Genomic DNA, 22,857 nt, shown 5'->3' on the forward strand with positions numbered 1-22,857 from the left:
TAGACCTTCATCCCCACCAGCTTTCCTTCTTTGGGGAAAAAAAAACCCTACAGAATAGTGTGTTGCCCACTCTTGGGGTTTGGGGTGGCATCTTTCCTACACACTCTGGGGACAGGGCCATGGGAGTGGGGGAACCCTAAGCCACCTCAATATCAAGTTCTCAAGTCAGGGGAAATAACTGGAGAAGCCTGTCTGGTTTGTTTGCTGTCGATAGCACTTCCTAACCCTTAATCAGGAAACTGGGTTTTAATTCTACACAGAAGAATGATTCTACGATTCTTCACCACTGCTTGTCACAAAGGAGTGGCCATTGATGGACTGCCCTTAAAGAAGTAGGTGGAATCGCCCCGGGGCGCCCAACTAGGAAGGAAAGGCCTGCAAAGACGCTCCTCCCTCCGGGACCTGCAATCCTACAGCCTGGACTAGCAGTGGGCCTGGGCACTGACAGGCCATGCCCCCAGTTGGCACACTGCGGTCCAGGAGGCATCCCCACTTGCCAAGTCGGGCCCGGGCTGTCAGACCGTCCACCCGTCTGTCCAGCAGACATTTCTCCGAGCCTCCGTTTGCCCAGCGCTGCTCTGTAGTAGGCAGCCATGGATGGGCAAGCGGAGAAGATGAGGCGGCGCTTCCTCCGCGCTTCCCAGGCGGCCGGCGGAGACTCTGCCCTCCCTGGGGCGGCGGTCGGGGTCGGCGCTGCCTGCGCACTGGCCGGCGCGCGCTCGCCCTCCGTCCGGACCGCCGAGCCCTGACGCGGAGCCCCCCAGCGGCGCAAGGCGGCCTGGGCACCGGCGAGCGCCCGCCCTCCCTCCGCCGGCGCCGGGCGGCGGCCCACGTGACGGGAAGCGGCGGCGGCGGGGCCGGCAGCCCAGGAGCCGCGGCCGGAGCGGGCGGCGGGGCCCCCAGGCCGCGGGCGGCGCGGGACAGCTGCGCTGAGCTGGTGAGAGGCGAGGGACGGCTTGGGGGAACCGCGGGTGCGCGATCGGCCTTGGCGAGCGCCCGCGCAGGTGCAGCGGGGTGAGAGCGGGCGGGTGCCTGCATGACTGGGCCAGCTGTGCCGCCGGGGCCCGGCGTGCAAGCTGGGGGAACCTGGGGTGTTCACCCGCGCGGGGTCACTGTGTACCCTGTGATCTGGGGGTGTGTCAGTGTAAGGCAGAGGAAAATCCGAGAGACCTAGCCCTTGAACTTGCGTTTCTGGGGAGAGAGAGAGAGATCAGGATCAGGAAGGACTGTGCTGGTGCGCCTCCACCCTTTGGGTGGAAGGGTTGGGGTGCGTGTGGAATTGAAGTTTCCCGAGCTCTGTGGATTAGGGGTTGAAATTGGGGTCGGTCTCAGGTCTGAATTGAGAGACTGGGGGAGACCAGGCGGGGGAATGCTGAAGAGGAAAGAGGAGGCCTGTGTCTGATCACCCTGGTCCCAGTGTTTACCATGGGTGCACCAGATCAGGGAGTTGCTCCCCAGTGGGACTTTTCCTTCCGTAGCCTTCTGCCTGACTTCTTAGAGTGCTTCATAAGGCTGTGCAGTTAGTTGCCTCCTGGTCTTGCTTCTGTCAAAGGACTGTTGGTTGAGTCTCAGAGGCCGCTGCTCTGGGACTACCACTGGGTGCTCAAGTGGAGTTCACACTGCTTCTTAGTCGGGGGCTGGAGTCCAGCAGATATGACTGATCACCCCTGTGCTTTGGGCAAGGCCTGCTGGGTCAGGAGGGCAGGCGGGCAACATTGGTGTTAATGCGGTGGCACGGAAGACTCCGAGAAGGGGTGCCCTGTGAGCTGGCCTGCCTGCCTGCTGCTGGCCGGAGCACGCGGACAGAGACCTGCTGGTGTGCCGTGTGCTGCACTCTGATGCTGGTGGTCAGGATTCTTTCTTGGTCAGCAAAGATGAGGACTCACAGCTCCAGGGTCAGAAAGGAAGAGACATTTGGACAGCTGCTTCCTTTTCTTTTTCCTTTCCTTTTTGCTAACCAAGCAACTACCACTTTGGTCAAAGACTGCTTGACCAGAATCCCCAAGAACCTGCCCACAGCACCTTTCCCCAGACCCTGGTTTATCACACTCCGTGGCCACGATGAGGGTGAGGCTGTGGGTGTAGATCCCACTCCTGTCACTTCCTAACAGTGACCTTTGGATGCCATTTTCCTGATCAAAACGGGAAGAATAGGGTGTGGTGGTACCTGCATTCAGGAGATAGAGGTAGAAAGACAGGGAGTTCAGGACCGTCATCAGCCATTCATGACTGTGTGTCACGTTTGAGACCGGCCTAGCTTACACGAGGCCCTGTCTTATCTCCCCCTTTTCGCCAAGTAGGGTTAATTTTACAAAAGGTGTGTGAATTCCCATAAAATATTCATGTGAGGCATCTATCATAAGACCTGACACTTAAGAGAAATAAAGTAAATGATTGTTCACAAGTAGAAATGAGAGCGTAAGGCCATGCTTCCTTCCACTCTCAAAACCCAAGGTTCTATGCTCTGAGCAATCGTTGAAACCATGGAGGCGTGACTGTGGAGTTAGGCTGTGGATTCTGGATTTCAGTTCACTGTCCATGCCAAGGTGAGAGTTTTCAGCTCATTGGTAAGACTTGGTAGGACTCATGGCCTTCCTTTCCTCTGCCATTCTTCCTTCACTCTTATCTGAGGAGCAGTCCTTTGGCAGTCCTAGAGCTGGGGACAGAGCTGTTCACTGCAGCAGGCCTGCAGCACCGAGTCAGCCTTGGCCTAAACTCTCTGGAGATGAACATTGGTACTGCCCTGTGCTTCACAGTAGCTTCTTCTAGTTGTGAAGCTGACAACGCCTGGAGCTTGCTGCTTAAAAAGCAACACTGGGGCCTGAGGATGGAGCTCAGAGAATATGGAGCTAGCCTGCATGAAGGAAGCCTTGGGCTCCATCTCTAATGTCACATGAAGCCAGGTGCAGTGGCACAAGTCTGTAATTCCTCCACTTGGGAGGGGAAGCAGAAGGATCTGAGTTCAAGGTCTTCTTTAGCTACAGAGAGGAGCCTGTTTAAAAAAGAAATCCTGCCCAAATGAATAGGGGCCTGGCACAAATGTAAATGAAGGTTTTGAAAACAAACAAAAACAATGCATTTTTTTCCAGACCTGACTTGCAATTAGCATTTCTGCTTTTTACAGTTATTAAAAAGCCTTTTATGCTAATGTTAAAGCTTTGATCCTTTATAAAAATGACTCAGTTTCCCTGATTGGGTTAAACATCTCTTCTTGGTCAGGATCCAGTCCTCATCAGAAAGACATTAACGTCATGATTTGTGGCAGCCAGGTGTTTGGTTCTGCAGAATAATTTGGCTGAGATCTTACAACTCCTCTCCTCTGTGGCAAACCCGCCTGCTTTATTATATGAAAAAATACATGACCACTAAACAGACGCAAACCTTAACTCAGTCTGGGACTACCCCAAATAAGGTTGAGTGCATTCTGGCCATCCCAGCACCCCAGAGACTAAATCAATGGAATTCTGTGTTTGAGACTAGCCTTGGCTACATGACAAGATCCTGACTCAATCTAGGCATGGTAGTGCACATCTGTAGTCCCAGTACTCAGGAGGCCAAGACAGGAGGATCAGTCTGAGATAGAGGCCAGGCTGGCTCATAGTGAATTCCAGACCAACCTGGACTACAGTGGTCTCAAGCAAGTAGTGCCCTGCCACCACACAACACAAACAAAATACGAAGAGAGAAATGGAGAAAGGAATAGAGGAAAGGAATGTAGCAAATTAAAAATAACTATGACCAACCCAGTCCTTGGGGCTCTCATGAGGGTCAGCCATAGTGCTCTCAGGGATACGTTGTCTGGTACCCATCCAGGCTTGAGCATCCTTTGGACTATACATGTTAAATACAGCATCCATTCTTGAGCCAGCATGACACCTGTTAAGGGCCTGTGCTTTGGCGTTAAGATGCCTAGATTGGAGTCTCAGTTCTCCAAATACCAACTGTGATCAAATAAACTATCTAAATTGCCCTGTCCTCCTGAGGCAGCTAGGTGACAGTGTTGGAGAAACCTACAATGGAATCCAAACCCTGTATATAGATGGTACAGCTAGTAATGTTATTCTGCTAAAGCGCCAGTCTCAGCAAATGCCACTTTGTCACAGTACTCTTGCAATATATATATTTTCTGTCTAGAGCAGGAGTTGGTCTAATTTTATGTATTCATGAATTAAAATATTATGATGTATCTGCAAATGTCTTTCTGCTTCTAGATAACTGATCTTACAGCTGCTTTTATTTCATTTGTTTGTTCTTGTGCTATGGCTTTTCATTTTGTTTGTTTTTACATGGACTTTTTGTGTGTGTGGACACATGCATGTGTGCAGGTTGGAGAAGAGCTTGCAGGAATAGGTTCTTTCCTTCCACCACAATGTGGGTTCCAGGATTAAACTCAGGTCATCCAACTTAGTGGCAGGTGCCCTTATTTGCTGAGCCACCTCCCTAGCTTTGCTGCGGCCAACAGCCCAAGAGGTAGTGGGAGGCCTCGTGTAACCTGCTGCCGCAGAAGGGGCAGACACTCATCTAGTGTAGGGCATCCATCTCATTGAGCAGTCCCCCACATGCTCGTCTTGCCCTTTATCTTCTAATATAAGAGGCATTTATGGTTAATAATTGTGAAGATTTCAAATATCTATGCTATTTGAGAAAGGGCCCTTAAATATGGATTTGATATAAACTAAATACTGGATTTAGGTGAATTCAGAAATTGTGAGTAGATCACTTACATATGGGATAAATATATGCTTCCATGAAGTGAAATTATAAATGAAAACTGTGAAAATTGTGAATTCTAGTGAGTTTACTGAATGGATTCTTTTTATAGTCCCATCATTAAACTAGTTTGGGAAAGCAAATAATTTATAGAAAAATGCGTATCATAAAAGTTAATGTGTAAAGCTAATAATAAAGTGTGTGGTTACTCTACATCAGTCATACCACTATTACACCAGTCAAAATACATTATATTTGTGTGTGGAAATGTCATAATGAGGGCGGGGAGATGACTCAGTGGGTCAAAGCACTTGCGCACAAGCATGAGGACCTGAGTTCAAGTCTGCAGAATCCACATAAAGCCAGACATTTGTCTGTAATGTCAGTACACCTATGGCAAAATTGAAGCCATAGACAGGAGAATTCCTGGGAGTTTATATGTAAGTGGAAACTGCACTTTTGCTTCCTGGCCACCCAGACACAAATAATCACACAAAACTTTATTAATTATAACACTGTTTAGTCAGTGGCTCAGGCATATTTCTAGCTAGCTCTTAACCCATTTTTATTAATCTATTTAATCATCACGAGGCTGTGGCCCACCAGTAAGGTTCTGGTGTCTCTCTCCTTCGGCAGCTTCATGGCATTTGCCTGACTCTGCCTTCTTTCCTCCCTGCATTCAGTTTAGTTTTTCTGCCTAGCTCTATTCTGTCCTGCCATAGGCCAAAGCAGCTGTTTTATTAACCACTGGCAATAAAACATATTCACAGCATACAGAGGGGAATCCCACATCATTCATAGGTTAGCTAAAGAGGTGCCTTCAAGGTAGAAGGTAAAGACCAACATCTGAGGTTGTCCTCTCATCTCCACATGCATGTCTTGGCATGAACATACCTGTACTCATACATGAACATGCATGCACATGTGTGTTACACACCCATTCTCACAAGTACACATAAAGATTAAAAAAAACAAAATATGATAATGAAAGCTGTAGCATGGGTAATAAGAACCCAGAGACATATATTGAGGTTCAACCTGAAGATCAGAAAAGCAAAGCAGCCAGCCACAGGCTCTTACCTTGACCTTAGTCTGAAATAGTGATCCTGCCTCCGCGAGTCCTCATAATGAGACAGCCTGAGACCTGTCTCCTCCCGTCTTATATTCCTCTTTAGTGCTGGGATTAAATGTGTGCACCACCACCACCCAGCCTCTATAGCTAATCAGTGTGACTGCTGGGATTAAAGGTGTGTGCAACCTCTGCCTGGCCTGTATGGCTGACCAGTGTGGCTGCTTAGCACTGACCTTTAGGCAAGGTTTATTTACTAAGACACAAATAATATACCACTATGAAACTCATTATATAATTGATATATACTAATAAAAAATTAAAAATTATTTAATAACATATAGAAAAAATTATAATCTGTAGAGATGTAGCAAATAATAACAGCAATGTTGAACCTTTTTAATGTCTTAGAAATCTGTCATCTGCCCATTCCCAGGCTCATTACCTATGGATTAATTTCTTCTTCTCATGAGATGCCCCATGAATGGATTCAGCCTTGTACATAGCTGTAAGTCATTTTCTTATTGCATTGTGCAGTCCTCTGTCCTGTGGAGGAGAGCTGGGGTGTTTCCAGTTCCCTCATCTCAGACACGATTGATGTTCCTTCTCGTTCTCACCTTTGTGAACATAAAATAAATTCCATGGGGGGGGGGAATCATCAGCTTACTCAGCCGTGTGTGTCAAGGGCTTCACAGAAAATGCTAGAACAGTTTTAGCAGTTTGGAATCTTCCACAGGCAGTGGAGTTGTCATTGTGTCCTGTTCTTATATTCACATGCAGTTACCATGTGCTTTAGTTTACCATAAACTAAAATCTCTTGCAGTGATCACCTGCAGCTTTGTGCTCTTTGTGGCATCTTACATTTTCAGGGAAAACTCTGTGCCAATACTTTGCCTGTGCTGGTGTTTTGCTAGTTTCCCATGACATCCAGATACCTTTGGTCAAATATGTGAGCTCCTTTTTATATTTTCAGGCAGTCTCCCTGTGTAGATTAGGGTGGCCTTGAACTCCCAGTCCTCCAGCCTCTTATATTCTAGGATTACAGTTGTGCACATGTCATATAAGTTTGACAAGTGTGGTAGTTTGGATGAGAACGGCTCCCACAAACTCATATTTGAAGGTTTGGTCCCTAGTTGATGGAACTGTTTGGGATGGATTAAGAGGTGTGTAACTGGAGGTGGGCTTTGGGATTTTAAAAGCCCATACCTTTCCCAGTTAGTGTTTTTGCGTGCACTTTCTCTTTCCCTCCCTCCCTCCCTCCCTCCCTCCCTCCCTCCCTCCCTCCCTCCCTTCCTCCCTCTCTCCGTCCGTCCCTACCTCCCTCCCTCCCTCCCTCCCTCCCTCCCTCCCTCTCTCCGTCCGTCCCTACCTCCCTCCCTCCCTCCCCCTTCCCTTCCCTTCCCTCTCTCCCTCCCTCCCTCTTTCATGCTTTGCTCCTCACTGTAACAGTCATGGACTTTAACTCTCTAAAACTATAAGCCTGAATAAACTCTTCTACGAGCCTTGGTCACAGCAGTAGAACAGGTCTCCATGCATTCGCAGCAGACACCTTAAACAAGACATAGACTCTTCCTGTTCCCCAAAGTGTTCCCTTTGTCATTGGCCATTTAGTCACCCTGTTGCTAAAATAAGCACTAATAAGAGTTAAATCAGCACACGTCAGTGCTGTCTACTTTTGATATTCATGTAGTGGAAGTGTATAGGATGTGCAGTCTTATTATTATATTTATCTTTCATGTTTACTTGTATGAGAGTCAGAAGGTCACTTGCAGGACTTGTGTCTCTCCTTCCACCATGTAGGACCTGAGGTCTGGCCGTAAATGTCTTTACCTGTTGAGCCATCTCATTGGCCTCATACAGTGTCTTTGACATTTGTCCATGTGTTGTTTTCATCCGTTCGTTCCTAACTAGTTTTCTACTATACGAATGTTTCACAAATAGCTGGGCTGGGAACATAGCTCAGTTAGTACTTGAATGCATTACCTTATGGTTCTAAAACTCAGCTGTTTTCAGTTTTCAGACTATGAAGAATAAATCTGTTGTGTGTGTCTTGTGTAATTACATAGAAACATTAAGAATGTGGTGGCAGGCGGTGATGGCACACACCTTTAATGCCAGCACTCAGGGAGGCAGAGGTGGTGGATCTGTGAGTTCAAGGACAGACTGGTCTACAGAGTGAGCTGTAGGACAGTCAGGACTAAGCAGAGAAACCCTGACTTGCGGGGGAAGAAAAGGGAAAAAGAAAGAAAAAGTAAAAGAATGGCTAAGCAAAGTGGTCATGCCAGTCATTCTAGTCCAGAATTGGAGGTAACGTGGTCAGGCTTTCAAGGTCACCCCAGTTACGTGCTGAATTTGAGGCCCTGTCTAAACAAAACAAAACAAAACAAAACAATAAACAAAGTAAAATGGATGGGGTAGCCAGATAGATGATTCTTTTGACTTTTGGGGGACTCTCCACCCAGCTCCCAAATAATCACACACAGAGACTTTTTCTTACTTATGAATGCCTGGCCTTAGCCTGGCTTGTTTCTAGCCAACTTTTCTCAACTTAAATTATCCTGTCTACTTCATGCCTCTGGGCTTCTTTCTTTCTTACTCTGTGACTTGCTGTGTAGCTGGGTGGCTGACCCCTGGAGTCCTCCTCTCCTCCTTTTTTTCATACTTTGATCTTGATCGCTGCTTCCCAGATTTCTCCTCCTAATTATTCTTTCTGCCTACCAGCCCCGCCTACTCTTTCTCCTGCCTTGCTATTGGCTGCTCGGCTCTTTATTAGACCAATCAGGTGTTTTAGACAGGCAAAGTAACACAGCTTCACTGAGTTAAACAAATACATCATAAAAGAATGTAACACATCTTTGCATCATTAAACAAACGTTCCACAGCATAAACAAAGTAATATGCCTTAAAATACTATCCACAACAGGAACTTGCTCTGTACACCAGACTGGCCTCAAACCCAGGGATCTGCTGGCCTCTCTGCTTTCCCAGTGCTGGAGTTGGAGGCGTGTGCCACCGTGCTCAGCTCAGTGGTAGCTGTTCTCATAGCGGTGAAGTCAGCTCGTGCAGCTTACCCCATCCTGGGTATCTAAGAATGGTGACAGGTCATTGGTGTACCTTGTTTTGTAAAGTGTCCTCTTGATTTTTTTACACTTGTGGAAGGAAAAATAAGTGTTTCTTATTTTGACTGTTGACTTGTGGGAGTTTATATCTCCTCGTTTGATTTGGCAGGCGTGTAAACTGCATTTTTTTTCCCCAGTATGGGGATTGACCTGCTTGTTTTTCTCTCCATCCCTCCCTTCCTTTTCTTTACCTTTTTGAGGCAGATATGTTGCCCAGCTAGCCTCTAGTTCTTAGATACAAGTAGACAGGACTATAGTTAGGCACTGCAGTACGGGATAACCTTATGTTAGTTACATGCTGTTGTTTGTTAACAGTTTCTGAGCTCTCTTAGTCTGGGTCCTGTCATTTTGTGCTTCAGTTTCAACATTGTTTGGACTATTCAAGGTCCTTGGATTTCCTTGTAAAACTTAAAACTAGTTTGTCAATTTCTGCAGAGAAAAAAACTGCTAAGTTTTTAAATAGGCCTTCCTTAAGGTGTAAGGAATACAAAAGGAATAAAATAAGATTTTATTCAGAGGTTTTTTTTTTTCCAAGACAGGGAAAAGCATAGGCCTGACTGTTCTGGATCTCACTCTGTAGACCAGGTTGTCCTTGAACTCACTGAGCTCCGCCTGCCTCTGCCTCCCAAGTGCTGGCATTAAAGGTGTGCGCCATCACTACCTAGCTTATTCAGAGATCTTGTACATCTTTGTTAGGTGATTCTTTCATGTGTTATAACAAATAAATTTTAAGATTAAAGTTTTTAATTGTTATTTATGTGTAGAAATACAGATTACTTTGATATAAATATTTTTAATTAACCACTTTTAAATTCTTACTAATTCTAAGAGAATCTTTGTAGAACTGTATGTAGATATTAGTAGTTTTATGTCTTTGATTTCTTTATATCTTTTTCTGTACTATTGACTTGGGTTTTGAGTCTTATCCTGACAAACTCCCAGTGCAGCTTAGAATAGACACAGTGTATGGGCACGCAAGGACTGCTGTAACAAACTATGCACCTTAAGCGATAGGAATGTCCTGTTTCACAGCTCTGGAGGATCCAAATCTGAGATCAAGGGTGATGGTGCCAGTTCCTCTGAGAACTGGAGAATCCATGGAGCGCCTCTTCTCGTACGGCCAGCATTCATTGGATTATAGATCCTGATCTTCCCCTCCCTTATTAATATCTTTCCTCTCTGTGTGTCTGCAGCCTGATTCCTCTATTATAGAACATAGTCATATTGGGTTAGGGCTTGACCTGAAGATTTCATGTTCATCCACTCATCTGTAAGATCTTGTGTTGCAGAAGGTGGTGCTCACAGGCCCTGGAGCTTAGGCCTTTAGCGTTTGAGTAGGACTCCATTCATCCCACTACAGATGGTACTAACAGACATCTTCATCTTCTTTGAAAGGAAATAGTTGTAAAGTTTTGATGTTGAGGCCTAGCGAGATGGCTCAGTGGTTAAGAGAGTATGCTTAGAGAGGGCCTGAGTTTTGTTCCTATCACCTGTGTCTGTAGCTCCGGCTCCAGAGAGGAATCTATGCCCCTTGGCCTCTGTGAGTACTTATATGTGCACGCGCGCACGCGCACACACACCCCAAATAAAATACATCTTTTTAAAAATCTTCCTGTTGTGGATTAGTTTCCTGTGTTTTAGGTATTAGGATAATATACTGCAAGCTTTTGATATGGATGAATGTTGAATTGAGATTTTATGCAACTACTAAAATAATGACGTTTTTCTTTCTTAGTTTGTAACTGTGGAACATTAAACCAACAGATTTTATTTTTGTGGACTTTCCTGTAAACATGCTGCCAAGATAGTATTCCAACATCGCCACACTTTTTATTTTAGTGTATATTGATTGGTTGCTGCAGCTGCTAAGGGACATGTTTATTTGTAAGAAAGACTTAATTTTCCCTTTTGAAAAAAACACTATTGAACTTTACTATCAGAGATTGAATATTTATATTGGCTTCATAAAGGGGGATATGAACCCCCTATTTTTTAATTCTCTAGAGAGTTTATTATGCAGAACTTGTATTATGTGATTCTCAAAGGTTTAACAGACTGTGCATAAAGAACCCTGAGTTTGCTTTGGGGAACACAGTGTTCATGAAGTCAGGGCATAACTGGTGTTCTGCATAGCTCATAAACTCCCTCATATCTGAGCTGCTGACCTTGGCTGTGTGCTATGAAGAGGAAGCAGCAAGGCCCGGGAAGCCTGCATAACTATTGTCTCCAAGTCACGAGAGCAGGTATCTTTAGAAATATATGGGCAATATCAGATTCTCTGGTACCTAACCCATGGGGAGCCTTAAAGAATGAATTCTCCAGTCTGGAGCTTGGGTTTAGGAGACCTAAAAGCCTAAAGGAAGACAGCCAAAAAAGCTAGTTCTTACAGCAGCATCTACAGATGCTAACTAAACAATACTGCTTTTGTGTTCATTAGCAGAAATAAATTAATATTTTTAAAAGTTTTATTTTTGCATACAAAAACATACTGTCACTGTATGCATGTAGGGATCAGAGGACAGCTTGTGGGAGCTGATTTTCTCCCTCGGGCTTGAAAGCATCTTTAGCCAGTGAGTCATCCTGATGGTCCTACATTGGCATTTTCAAAGACACATTCAGATCATTAGTGGCAGTATCTTTCAAAGGACAGAGTGCATAATCTCAAATTGGCAGAGAACAAACAATGATTAAGATTGTTACTTTGTATAATACTTTCCAGCACTGTGAAAACCAGCCAGTAGTAATGAAGCTTCCAGGTCAATACTGACAAGGTATCTTCATGTTCTGTAATTCAAGTATGTGGTGTCTTCCATAATATAGTCTTACTGTCTTGTTCTGCCCTTGGGCTAATCAAGAGCCTTGGCAAAAGCCTGTAATATTTGGAATCTGTGAGATCTCACCAGCCAACAACTCCAAAAGTAGAAACCCATTCCCAGCACTGAGCTTTTTATTTGTTTGTTTGTTTGTTTGTTTAATATGTTAGCCTGTGGTGTCTAGTAGCAGCATGTTGCTTTTTATTTGGTAGTTCTATTGTATGTGTATGTGTGTGTGTGTGTAAGTTTCTATAGTGGTAGGTAGTCCACAGTCCCCTGGAAGGCAACACATCCCAGAATTTATGGGCAGCGCAAATTAGACTTGATGGGTAAAAATCAATCGATCAGTCAATGAATAAATAAAAAATAAGGACACAAAGTCAAGTCAGTGGGTAGAGAACACATTGTATGAAATTCTTGAAGGACTCGTAAAAAAGAGTGATGTGAAAAGCAAAATATGAAGACTATTAATTTGGCCTTTAGGCATATTTATCTATTATTCCCCTTATAATTTTAGTCTGATTTCCTTCCTGAGGTTGTGAGGCCCGTGGGAAGCTAGGCACTGTCTTAGAACTTTTTATTTTATTTCCACACTAAGAGGAACTTGCTGCAAGTTGGACTTAATAATAACGCAGATGTGTGGCCTAATGTTTATCTTTTTATAATTCTTATTTCAGCTACATAAATATGTCATTCGAACTAATCATGGGAAGAATGCTGCTACTGCTTATAAGAATAAACCATTTTTAGCTGGGCGATGGGGTGCGTGCCTTGAACCCCAGCACTCCGGAGGCAGAAGCAGGTGGCTCTCTGTGAGTTCGAGGCCAGCCTGGTCTACAGAGGGAGTTCCAGGACAGCCAGGGCTACACAGAGAAACCTTATCTTGAAAACTTTAAAAAAAAAAAAAAGAATAAACCTTTTTTTTTTTTTTTTTGGTTTTTTCGAGACAGGGTTTCTCTGTGGCTTTGGAGCCTGTCCTGGAACTAGCTCTGTAGACCAGGCTGGCCTCGAACTCACAGAGAGCCACCTGCCTCTGCCTCCGGAGTGCTGGGATTAAAGGCATGCGCCACCACCACCCGGCAAGTAAACCATTTTTAAGTTACATGTTCATCTTTCACTTGCCTCCATCCGGTTTTGCTTTTGATACATTATTGCTTAACTACAGGAGCAGGCTCTTAGTAGGTGTGGTGAAACATGCCTAATAATTGCAGTGCTTAGGAGTGGAAGGAGAGGGCTGGGGATTCAGACAGCAACGTGGAAAGAAAAGAGTGGGCTTCTAATTTAAAGTCATATTGGTATTCCTTTGTATATTAGTATTTTGCCTGCATGTATGTCTGCGTACCATGTGATGCTTGATGCCTAGGAAGACCAGATGAGGGCATCAGATTTCCCTGGGACTGGAGCTGTAGAGAGCTGTAAGCCATCGTGGGTGCGCTGGGAATTGAACCCAGGTACCCTGGAAGAGCAGCCAGTGCTCTTAACACTGAGCCACCTGTGCAGCCTCTCTTTTTTTTTTTTAATTTTAAAGACCTCTAGTAGGAAATTTCCCACCAGCAAGACTTGAGCTGGCAGATGATGAAACAGAACTGCATTTGCATTTGTTTTGAAGTGTCATAAAATTACAGCTTTTTCATAAGACACACAATTGCCTTACTGTTCCCGCTCCTTCCCCCTTCCCAGCTCCCCTTCACTCAACTAAACAGGAGGTATTTGGCTTTGCTTGGCACTCTTCACTGCAAATGTGGATAGTTTATCTCTATGCTGAGGGAAGACGGAGACTAGAATTACATACCAAACTTCTTTACGAAGTTAAATAGAGGAGGAGTGTGATTGTAGGTGCCCAAAGCTTGTTTCTCTATTCTTTCCCAAAAGCATGAGAAACAATTCATATTTTAAGTGGCAGAATCGCTTTATCCTGCCATTTTAAACAGCAGTCCTGCTTGATCAACCAATGAAGGAAGATGTATTTTTGTATTATTTCCGCTTTTACTGGCTTAGTTGTCTCCAAGGCTACATTTCAGTATCTGTGGTTGACTCATTAGCATTTAAATGGAAAAGTTGTCTAGGTGGGTTCTGGTAATTTTATTTGGTCTTGACAAATAGATGGTGCTGTTTTTAAAAAGAGAGAAAAAGTTGGATGTCCCAGAAATTACTTGCAGATGTCTATATGGGTTGTTCTTCCAGCTGTCCCAGGGACTCTGAGAAGTCCTGTTGCCTAGAGACAGACAGGCCTTCACCTGTGAGCGTCCCTCTTTAGCTTCCCTAGTAGGTGGGATTGCAGGCTCGCATCAGGGGGCCAGAAGTAAGTAGGCTCAGTGCACCTCTCTGTCTGTCTGTCTGTCTGTCTGTCTGTCTCTCTCTCTCTCTCTCTCTTTCTCTCCCTCTCTCCCTCTCCTGCTCTTGCTTTGCTTTATGTTTCCTTGTGAGACAGGATCCTACTACGCAGCCCTTCAGACTTGTAGCTCACCTCTGGCCCGCTGATTGCATTGGTTGGCAGGTGTGCACTAGCTTACCCCTGCTGGTTCTTGTTTGTTTTCCTCTGCCCTTTGGTAGAGGGCAGTGAGATAGCCACAACCTTGAAGGGAGTGTGGTAGTGTTTCCTTTTTTGGAGCCCAGGTTGGGAAATAAAACAGACTGGGGGGCGGGGGGCCGAGAGCAGTTGAGCCCATCACGAAGGGAAGGGCTTAGTCTTCATGCTGAAATGAACAGCTTCAGCGGGCTGTGTGCCTGATAGTAAACACGACCTGCGCAGGTTTATTCCACCCCAGCCTAGTGAAGTAGAGGCTGCTACTTTACATTCATTTCACAGAGGTGGCAGCCTAGAGAAGTCTTCGTCCTGCTGCAACACAGTGCTGTGGCCTGGGCAGTCTGTAAGAGAGGCTGCTTTATTGCTCAACCTATGGAGAATGTTAAGATGGAGGATTGTCAGTCAGTGTCTGGTTAGGGTCTCTCTTCATAGAGGCACCTTTTGCCATGTCATCACACGGCAGAAGGGACACAGTTCTTCGCCCTCTCTGTGAAGGGCACTAAGCCCTTACCTGGGGTCCTTACCCTCAAGTCTCAATCTCAGAGTCATTTTTCCTCCCATTACTACTACAAGGGAGATAAAGTTTGAACTCACGACATAGGGAGAGACATTCCAGCTTCACTTCAGGTGATGGAGGTGGTTGCAAAGAGCTGTCTGTTCCCACAGACAGGCCTCCCTCTTGGGCATGCGGGCTCAGAAGGGAGTCACAGTCTGATGCAAAACACCTGTCATCGCCCCCGTCGGGGAGGGGTGCTCAAAATTGTGACACTCTGGAGCAGCGGCTCTCAACCTGTGGGTTATGATCCCATTACAACCCTTTATCTCCAAAAATTATTTGCATTATGATTCATAACAACAAAATTATAGTTGTGAAGTAGCAATGGAAATAGTTGTATGGTTGGGGGTCACCACAACATGAGGAACTGTATTAAAGGTCTCAACATTAGGAAGGTTGAGAACCACTGCTCTAGAATCTTTGAGGGGAAAAGCATCAGAGGTGTTACAAGATTCCTCCTTTTCTCTGAAGTAGCTAATTTCTGAGGTCTCCCTACCTTCCTTGGAATGTGTCAGAGAGCTGGAATTAATGTCTCATAAAGTGATCCTATTCCATCTCTGAGAAGCTCAATGTGATAGAGGCTGCTTTCTTGTGTTGACCTGATGATGTCCTTGTCACTTCTGTCAGCCTCCTATTCTGTCTAAACCTGTGGGTCCCTGCCTCACAGGAGTTAAGAGTTGTCCTTGGAAGCTGAGAAGTTGAGGAAGGCTGTTCTGCTTCTGACTTTGTGGAATGTGAAACCAGAGTCCTTGTCAGAAGAGACCCTTGGAAGCCCAGGGTGTGTTTCTTCCAATGAGGCTGTGCGTTACTGCCGTCCAGTGACCCACTCCCAGGCCTAGGAACAGCTCATCTCACCACCTGCAGGATGGGAGACTGGAGGCTCATCTTTGTTACTCAGTGTGGGCGTGTTTATTCCTAGAGACAAGTGTGGAGCTGAAGCTGACAGGCTAGGCTCCCAGAGAGCACAAAGGGATTCAGAACGTAGCTCCGACTATTCTCTTAAACACGCATGCAGGTAACTATAGACATCAAAGAAGCTTGGTGAGGTCTCTGCCTGCGTTTTCCAGAAGTGTATCCCTCACGTCGTCTGCGGATGTGAGTAGGTGTGGGTGGGTGTTCTATCTGCGGTGTGTCTCCCAGGAACAATGGAGAAAATTCTGTGGAGCTTGCAGCTCCCTTGGGAATGAGCAGACGGGCAAGTAATCCTAAGCACATGTGTGTATTCTTTCTCGGGGTCCCCAGCCTCCTAGTGAGACAAGTTATGGGGACTCTTTCTTTCTTCTGATGAAATGGGGGATGGGGAGTCAGCGCGTCTTCATTGCAGCTCGTTGTTTATGCTTCTTTCTTCCTCCAAGATGAAAATTTTTATCCGTCTTCCCACAGATCACCCAATAGACATGATGAACATCAAGGCCTTCACCTTGGTCTCTGCAGTGGAGCGGGAGCTGCTGACTGGTGACAGAGAGCACATCAGCATTGAGTGTGTGGAGTGCTGTGGCAGGAATCTCTATGTCGGCACCAATGACTGCTTCATCTACCACTTCCTGCTGGAGGAGAAGACTTTGCCTACAGGGACGGCCTCATTCATTGCCACCAAACAGCTACACAGACACCTGGGCTTCAAGAAGCCCGTGAATGAGTTGTGTGCAGCCTCAGCTCTCAATAGGCTGCTGGTGCTCTGTGACAACTCGATAACCCTGGTTAACATGCTGAACCTGGAGCCAGTCCCCTCAGGGGCCCGCATCAAAGGGGCCACAACATTTGCAGTGAACGAGAACCCTGTGAATGGGGACCCCTTCTGTGTGGAAGTGTGCATCATATCCGTGAAGCGAAGGACCGTCCAAATGTTTCTGGTGTACGAGGACCGAGTACAGATTGTCAAGGAGGTGTCCACTCCAGAGCAGCCTCTTGCTGTGGCTGTGGATGGCTACTTCTTGTGCCTGGCCCTGACCACACAGTACATCATCCTGAACTACAGCACAGGCCTTTCCCAGGACCTGTTTCCCTACTGCAGCGAGGAGAAGCCACCCATTGTCAAGAGGATAGGCAGACAGGAGTTCCTGCTGGCTGGCCCCGGAGGCCTGGGTGAGGAGGGGCTGCAGTTAGTATTGCAATCAGGGCACCTGCATCCTGCCTGCTGTCTTAGGGTTTCTGGATACACCTTGAGATGGGAGAGGGAGGGTTCCACAGCAAAATGTGTCACTCACTGACACAGTTCTAAGAAACACATAATTAGGTGATTTTGTCATTGTACATTTCGGAGGATCTGTTGGTCAGTTAAGATGGCTTCAGTGTCACTAGGTGGCATAGTAGTCACATGCAGTTCACTGAGGACCAGACGGCATGTGCTACATGACTGTACTAATGAGTGCCTGACATCCCTGGAAATGTGTGGCCAGTTCATAGCAGGTCTGCATGACGGATGCTGAAATTCCATCCGATTTAAATGGGGGGATGGGTCGCCAATTTCCCACCAGAATGGTATTTTAGATATAGCCAGTGAACCCTCATTGATAATCAGAGTTCAAATTCACATTAGGGCTCATTCTTGGTGATGTACACTTTACAGGTTGCACAGATGTGTAGAGACTTAAAACCACTCCTGGGGTAGTAAACAGCATGCTTTCACTGCCTTAAACTCCCTGGGCTTGACCTAGTCCCCCTGATCCCAGCCCTGCCTCCTGGCAACCACCTACCTTGTACTGTCTTCATAGTTGGCATGGAATGTATGGTTAGAATCATATGACATGTGGCCTTTCAGACTGGCTTTTACTTGTCTGTGTATTCAAGACTCTTCCATGTGTATTCATGGCTTGAGAGAAGAAGAAAGTGCTTGGTCCTAATGTCTTTTGCTCTTAAAAAAAAAGAAAAGAAAAAAGAAAAAGAAATTATTATGGAAAGAGTATATACATATTTATATATTACTATAAACCATATGTGTTTGCATATAATTTATATGCTATGTAAATTATTCTGTATCATTTATATATTAACTAAATATATTCATTTTTATATTTATAGATTATATATTTATGCATATATAAATACACAGTTATGTATACAATTATATGTGTTTATATACAATTACATATTATATGATATGTTAAAATAAATTAAAAATAAATATATATTCTATAAATGTATAACACACATGCACATATATATGACTCTGAGCATGGCATAAAGAAACCAGGTCTTTCCTCTGGCTTTCAGCCCTGCCAGTCCCTTTGTATACCTGTCCTCTCCCTAGCTGTTGTTTTGAAGCAGCTCTGGACATCATAGCACTTCTTCTGTAAATATTTTGCTGTGGTTCAAAGTTATAGACATGTGAAAAAACATATACGTTAAATACTCAGTACATCATCAGTACATTTAGATGCGTATAGTCCTCCTATTTGACCATATGTAGTAGACACACACAGATATGTCTGCTCAAGTGTTTAAAATGTCTGGGTAGTTTGGGTTTGTTGCTGTGTTTTCAGTTTTCTTGTCTCACTACCATCCAGGGATCAAACATTGTAATTGGCTGATAGATTTGTTAAATTTTATTCTTCAGGTCCCTCCTTCTCTTTATTTTTCCTGAACTTTTCCTTTTCCCTTTGCTGAAGAAGTTGGATGGTTTCCTACACTCCGGAATTTTGATAGTTTTATCTCCATAGAGTCATTTAACATGCCACTTTGACCCCTCAGACCTTTGTTGACTGCAAGTAGATAATTAGGAGATTTAAGATGTGTGTGTGTGTGTGTGTGTGTGTGTGTGTGTGTGTGTGTGTGTGTGTGTGTGTTTGCTTTGTGGAGGAAGCAAGAAACTTCATAGTGTGGGTACTTCTTGGGGGGGGGGTTGCATGACTTTCTCCCCTCTTGTGATGGTATTGGGTGCTAATGACCTAGGCCTGTGCCATATTAGGCCTGACAATGGGCAGCATTGTGTTTCTGTCTATTCTTCCCTTCACATATCCCTGGGAATGCCTTTGTGGAGCAAACTTTCCCTTCCTTACCCACTTGGCATCTCCCAGGCACTGTGTATGAAATCAAGGTGAGACATTAAGGTTCCTTCATCAATCAACTAGGGATAGTACTAAATGATCCTAATTGTAAACGCATGGGTCCCGTTAGGTACCTGTAGTTCCATTGGTGCTTGCTGTGAGCTTACGTGGTGGATTCTTGAATCACTTTGCTGTGTCTCTAGAAATCCGAGAGTTTTTACATTTCACACAGTCTTGCTCCAGACCTGGTGTCAAGCCCCTCCTCCGCAGAGCCCCGCTACTTACAGACCACAGTCTGGGTGAGGGGGCTCTGGTCCACTTTCTCTAGGCCTTGTCAGTGGACAGTGCTGGGAATCCTACCTTTTAGGATAACTGCATCATAAGATCAGTTAGGATCATTCTTCTGTACCTTAGTGTCATCTTTCCACCGCACAAAGGTTTCCTCTCCGTCCTTCTGCAAGTACTCCCGGAAAGAGATCCCCACAGCGGATCTAGCCTGTGTCCTGCCCACATCTAGCCTCCTCCCTTGGGTAGCTTATTTGCTTTTCGTTTATCATTATTTTGTTTTCTACTTCAGCAGCTTTACACTGAGTGAGAGCATGAATGCATGTGAGCTGAGCTGGGTGTTACCATGTCTCCTTTAGTAAGGGTTGCTTTATATTCTCCCTGGTGACATGACAGTGCTTTCCCCCCAGGCTTGGCCATCAGAATATACTGCCAAACTTGTGTCTTTCCACCGCACAAAGGTTTCCTCTCCGTCCTTCTGCAAGTACTCCCGGATAGAGATCCCCACAGCGGATCTAGCCTGTGTCCTGCCCACATCCAGCCTCCTCCCTTGGGTAGCTTATTTGCTTTTCGTTTATCATTATTTTGTTTTCTACTTCAGCAGATTTACAGTGAGTGAGAGCATGAATGCATGTGAGCTGAGCTGGGTGTTACCATGTCTCCTTTAGTAAGGGTTGCTTTATATTCTCCCTGGTGACATGACAGTGCTTTCCCCCCAGGCTTGGCCATCAGAATATACTGCCAAACTTGTGTCTTTGGCAGCATAGCCATTTCCCTATGAACAACATTGAGAATTCCTCATGTTTAGGAGTCTGTTCTGCTTCCTTGGGTTAATAGGGATTACCTGTTTTGTCATCTATTTTTAATTTTTTTTTTATTCTGCTAGGGACTGAACTCAGGGCCTCATTCATGCCAAGCCCATGTCATTGAACCCCACCCCTACAGCAAACCCTCTGTTTTGTTTGGTATTCTTTATACATTTGAGATTCCAACATTTCTTCCACTTTTTAGGTATTTGTTTCTAATTTTTGCCTTACAAAATCTCTTTTTACAAAGTTCTATATAATCTAATGTTTCAGCCTTTTAAGTTATTACTTTATGATTTTGATTTGTACTTAGGAGGCTTCTCTGTCTTTGAGTTTATAGACAAAGTCATCTGTGTTTTCTGATATTACCTATATGGTCTCATGTCTCACCATGTAAAGAAGTGGTTCAATTGCTATGTTTTTTATAAGACTGTTCACTATGCCCATAAACTGTTGGCAGAGTCCGTCTTGTCACTGATTTTGGTGGCTGCCGTTAGTAGACACTAACTTACTCATGCCCTGGGTATGTATCTGGAATTCCCGTTGTGTTCTGCCTGTCCTCTAGTGTAGCCCTAACTCTGGTTCTGAAGGCTCCACAGGGAAACTGTTAGAGTCCTGTGCTCCTTTCTTGGTTATAGTGTTAGATTAAAGGGAAAGGATAGTAGTCATCTTTTGGGTGCATTTCCCCCCAAATTTTCTATGTCTCATCTACATGAGCATTACGCTAAATGAACCAACTTACTTTTAGTTGTCTTTCTGTTTGTAATGAATGTGGTTGTAAGCACTTAGAAAGATTTGTAAGGTCTGTTACGTACACCTTCTGTAGCTATAGGTTCTCCAAATAGCATCGTTACATGATTTCAGAAATTAAGAGTTCAGACAAATTACTATCGAGATTATAATCAATGCACCCACCTCTCAGCATGACACTAATTTTTATTTTTTTCTTCTGCCTTTTTCCCTGAGTGTAACTTGTGACCACTGATGTCATAAGAGATCGTACTTGGCCTTTTGTAAGGCAAGTTTACCAAATTTTTTATAATACTTTAGCTATACCCCTTGATGGCACTTCTTAGACAAGGGAAAGAATTCAGTTGCCCTTCATGTAGTGTAGGCTCTTCTTCAGCTTGTGCTTAGATCACTGGTGGGCTTGAACCTAGAAAGAGCATGACCAAAATAAAACATTTTAAAGTTGGTGTGCCCTTCCCAAATCTCTCATGTGGTATACCAACAACGCTTGGGTTCCTATAATAGTATAAAAGCAACAGACTTTATCGACTGCTTGGCAGAAGAGAGTTAGCTGGGGCACTTAGCAGCAGTCTAGTTAATACCCTCTTCCTAGGGGTAGTTGTCTGGCTTCACTGATCTTCTCATTCGCCAGTTAGGGCTCTGCTCCTTTACTCTGGTGAAACTGGAGAAGCCGTAGTTCTTGGCATCTGGCTTCTGCCCTCTTTATGTCAGAAACACCAGCCAGGACCAGTGCACTGTGTGATTCCCTTGAGTGGGTAGGTGCAGTGACCCTGACTGGCAGTGCTGAGAGGCTCCATGTCGTCGAGCTCAGAGCATGGCTTCTTCACCCAGAATTTCGCAGACTCTCTGAGATCGTTCATGCTCATCCCTTTGCCAGTTTGTATTTAGCTCATGTCTTGGTGGAGGTGGCATCACCATTACCAGCTATGCTGGTCATTTTTCCCTGTCCCTTTTGGTCTCTTTGGCTGACTTCCAATGATAGCACGAACACCCCAGCTTGGTCTTCATTCGTAGCTGTGCTTCACTCCCTCAGTGTTTTCTGATGCTGTTTGTGTACACGGGCATTACTGTTTGCTGGGATCAGGATGTGTGCCGCCTAGAGGGTCTCTGTGTTAGAGTCTTAGTTGTGGGGGAATATTATGTTAAGGTGTGTTACTTTTATTTATCCTGCATTTGTTTAACTCTGTGAAGCTGTGATTCTTTGCTTGACTAGGACACCTGATGTTCTAATAAAGACCTGAATGGCCAATAGCGAGGCAGGAGAAAGGATAGGTGGGGCTGTCAGGCCGAGAGACGAGAAGGAGAAATCTGGGGGTGACACATGGGAGAAGGGAAGAAGTGACCAGAGAAGGAGGGGGACATCGGGGGCCAGTCATCCAGCTACACAGCAATCCATGGAGTAAGAGAAAGATTTACAGAAGTAAGAGAACGGGAAAGGCCCAGAGTCAAAAGTAGATGGGATAATGTAAGTAAAGAAAATCTGGCAAGAAACAAGTCAAGCTAAGACCAGACGTTTCTAAGAAAGAAGGCTGTGTGTGATTCATTTGGGAGCTGGGTGGCGGGCTCCCCTAAAGAACAAAAAGAGTAAACAACGTCATAGGACTGTTACATTTAGTCTCTGTGGTGACAGTGGAAAATGGAGGAGCCTCTAGGACAGGGGTTCTCAACCTTCCTAATGCCGTGACCCCTTAATCCAGCTCCTCATGTTGTCATGACCCCCAACCATAAAATTATTTTATTGCTACTTGATGACTATAATTTCATTACTGCTATGAATTGTAATGTAAATATCCCTGTGAAAGTGGTTGCAGCCGGCAGGCTGAGAAGCACTTTCTAGGAGGTGGACTCTGGAGGAAATCTTAGGGTGGATGGACCTTGAGAAGGACTGAGAGGTCTAGGTTCTTCCCTCCCCACTTTTGTTTGTTTGCTTCCTGCTTCAGGAGGTGAGCGGCTTTGTCACGCTCCTGCTGGAACGCGCTGCCTCAGCAGAGACCCAAAACAATGGGGCTCTTGGCCCCTCCTATAGCTGCCTCCTCTCCCACCCCTGTTACCGCAGATGCCCTTGGATTGCTTCCTTTGCAAACAACTAAAGTTAAAATGGATTGACCCCTTGGTGAAAATATTCATCTCAGTAATCCCTAATATCAGTGCCTTATGTACAGTATAGATAAACTGTCACAAGTCTTCTAAGGACAAAGGCTTTATAACAGTATGTTGAGTACAGAAAGCCATTTCT

General features: G+C 45.1%; 1 protein-coding gene across 1 annotated transcript in view; it reads left to right on the plus strand.

The window, feature by feature from the left end:
- Positions 1-814: 814 nt before the first annotated feature.
- The window catches only part of Tgfbrap1 (transforming growth factor beta receptor associated protein 1), a 44,566-nt gene continuing 22,523 nt past the window's right edge, over positions 815-22,857 (plus strand). The window contains exons 1-2 of the mRNA XM_075980273.1: positions 815-937; positions 16,178-16,879. Coding sequence (XP_075836388.1) covers positions 16,192-16,879 — 688 coding nt within the window. The 5' untranslated portion in view covers positions 815-937; positions 16,178-16,191. The remainder of the gene's footprint in view (positions 938-16,177; positions 16,880-22,857) is intronic.

The sequence above is a fragment of the Microtus pennsylvanicus genome, chromosome 7 (assembly GCF_037038515.1).
Source record: "Microtus pennsylvanicus isolate mMicPen1 chromosome 7, mMicPen1.hap1, whole genome shotgun sequence".
NCBI lineage: Eukaryota > Metazoa > Chordata > Mammalia > Rodentia > Cricetidae > Microtus > Microtus pennsylvanicus.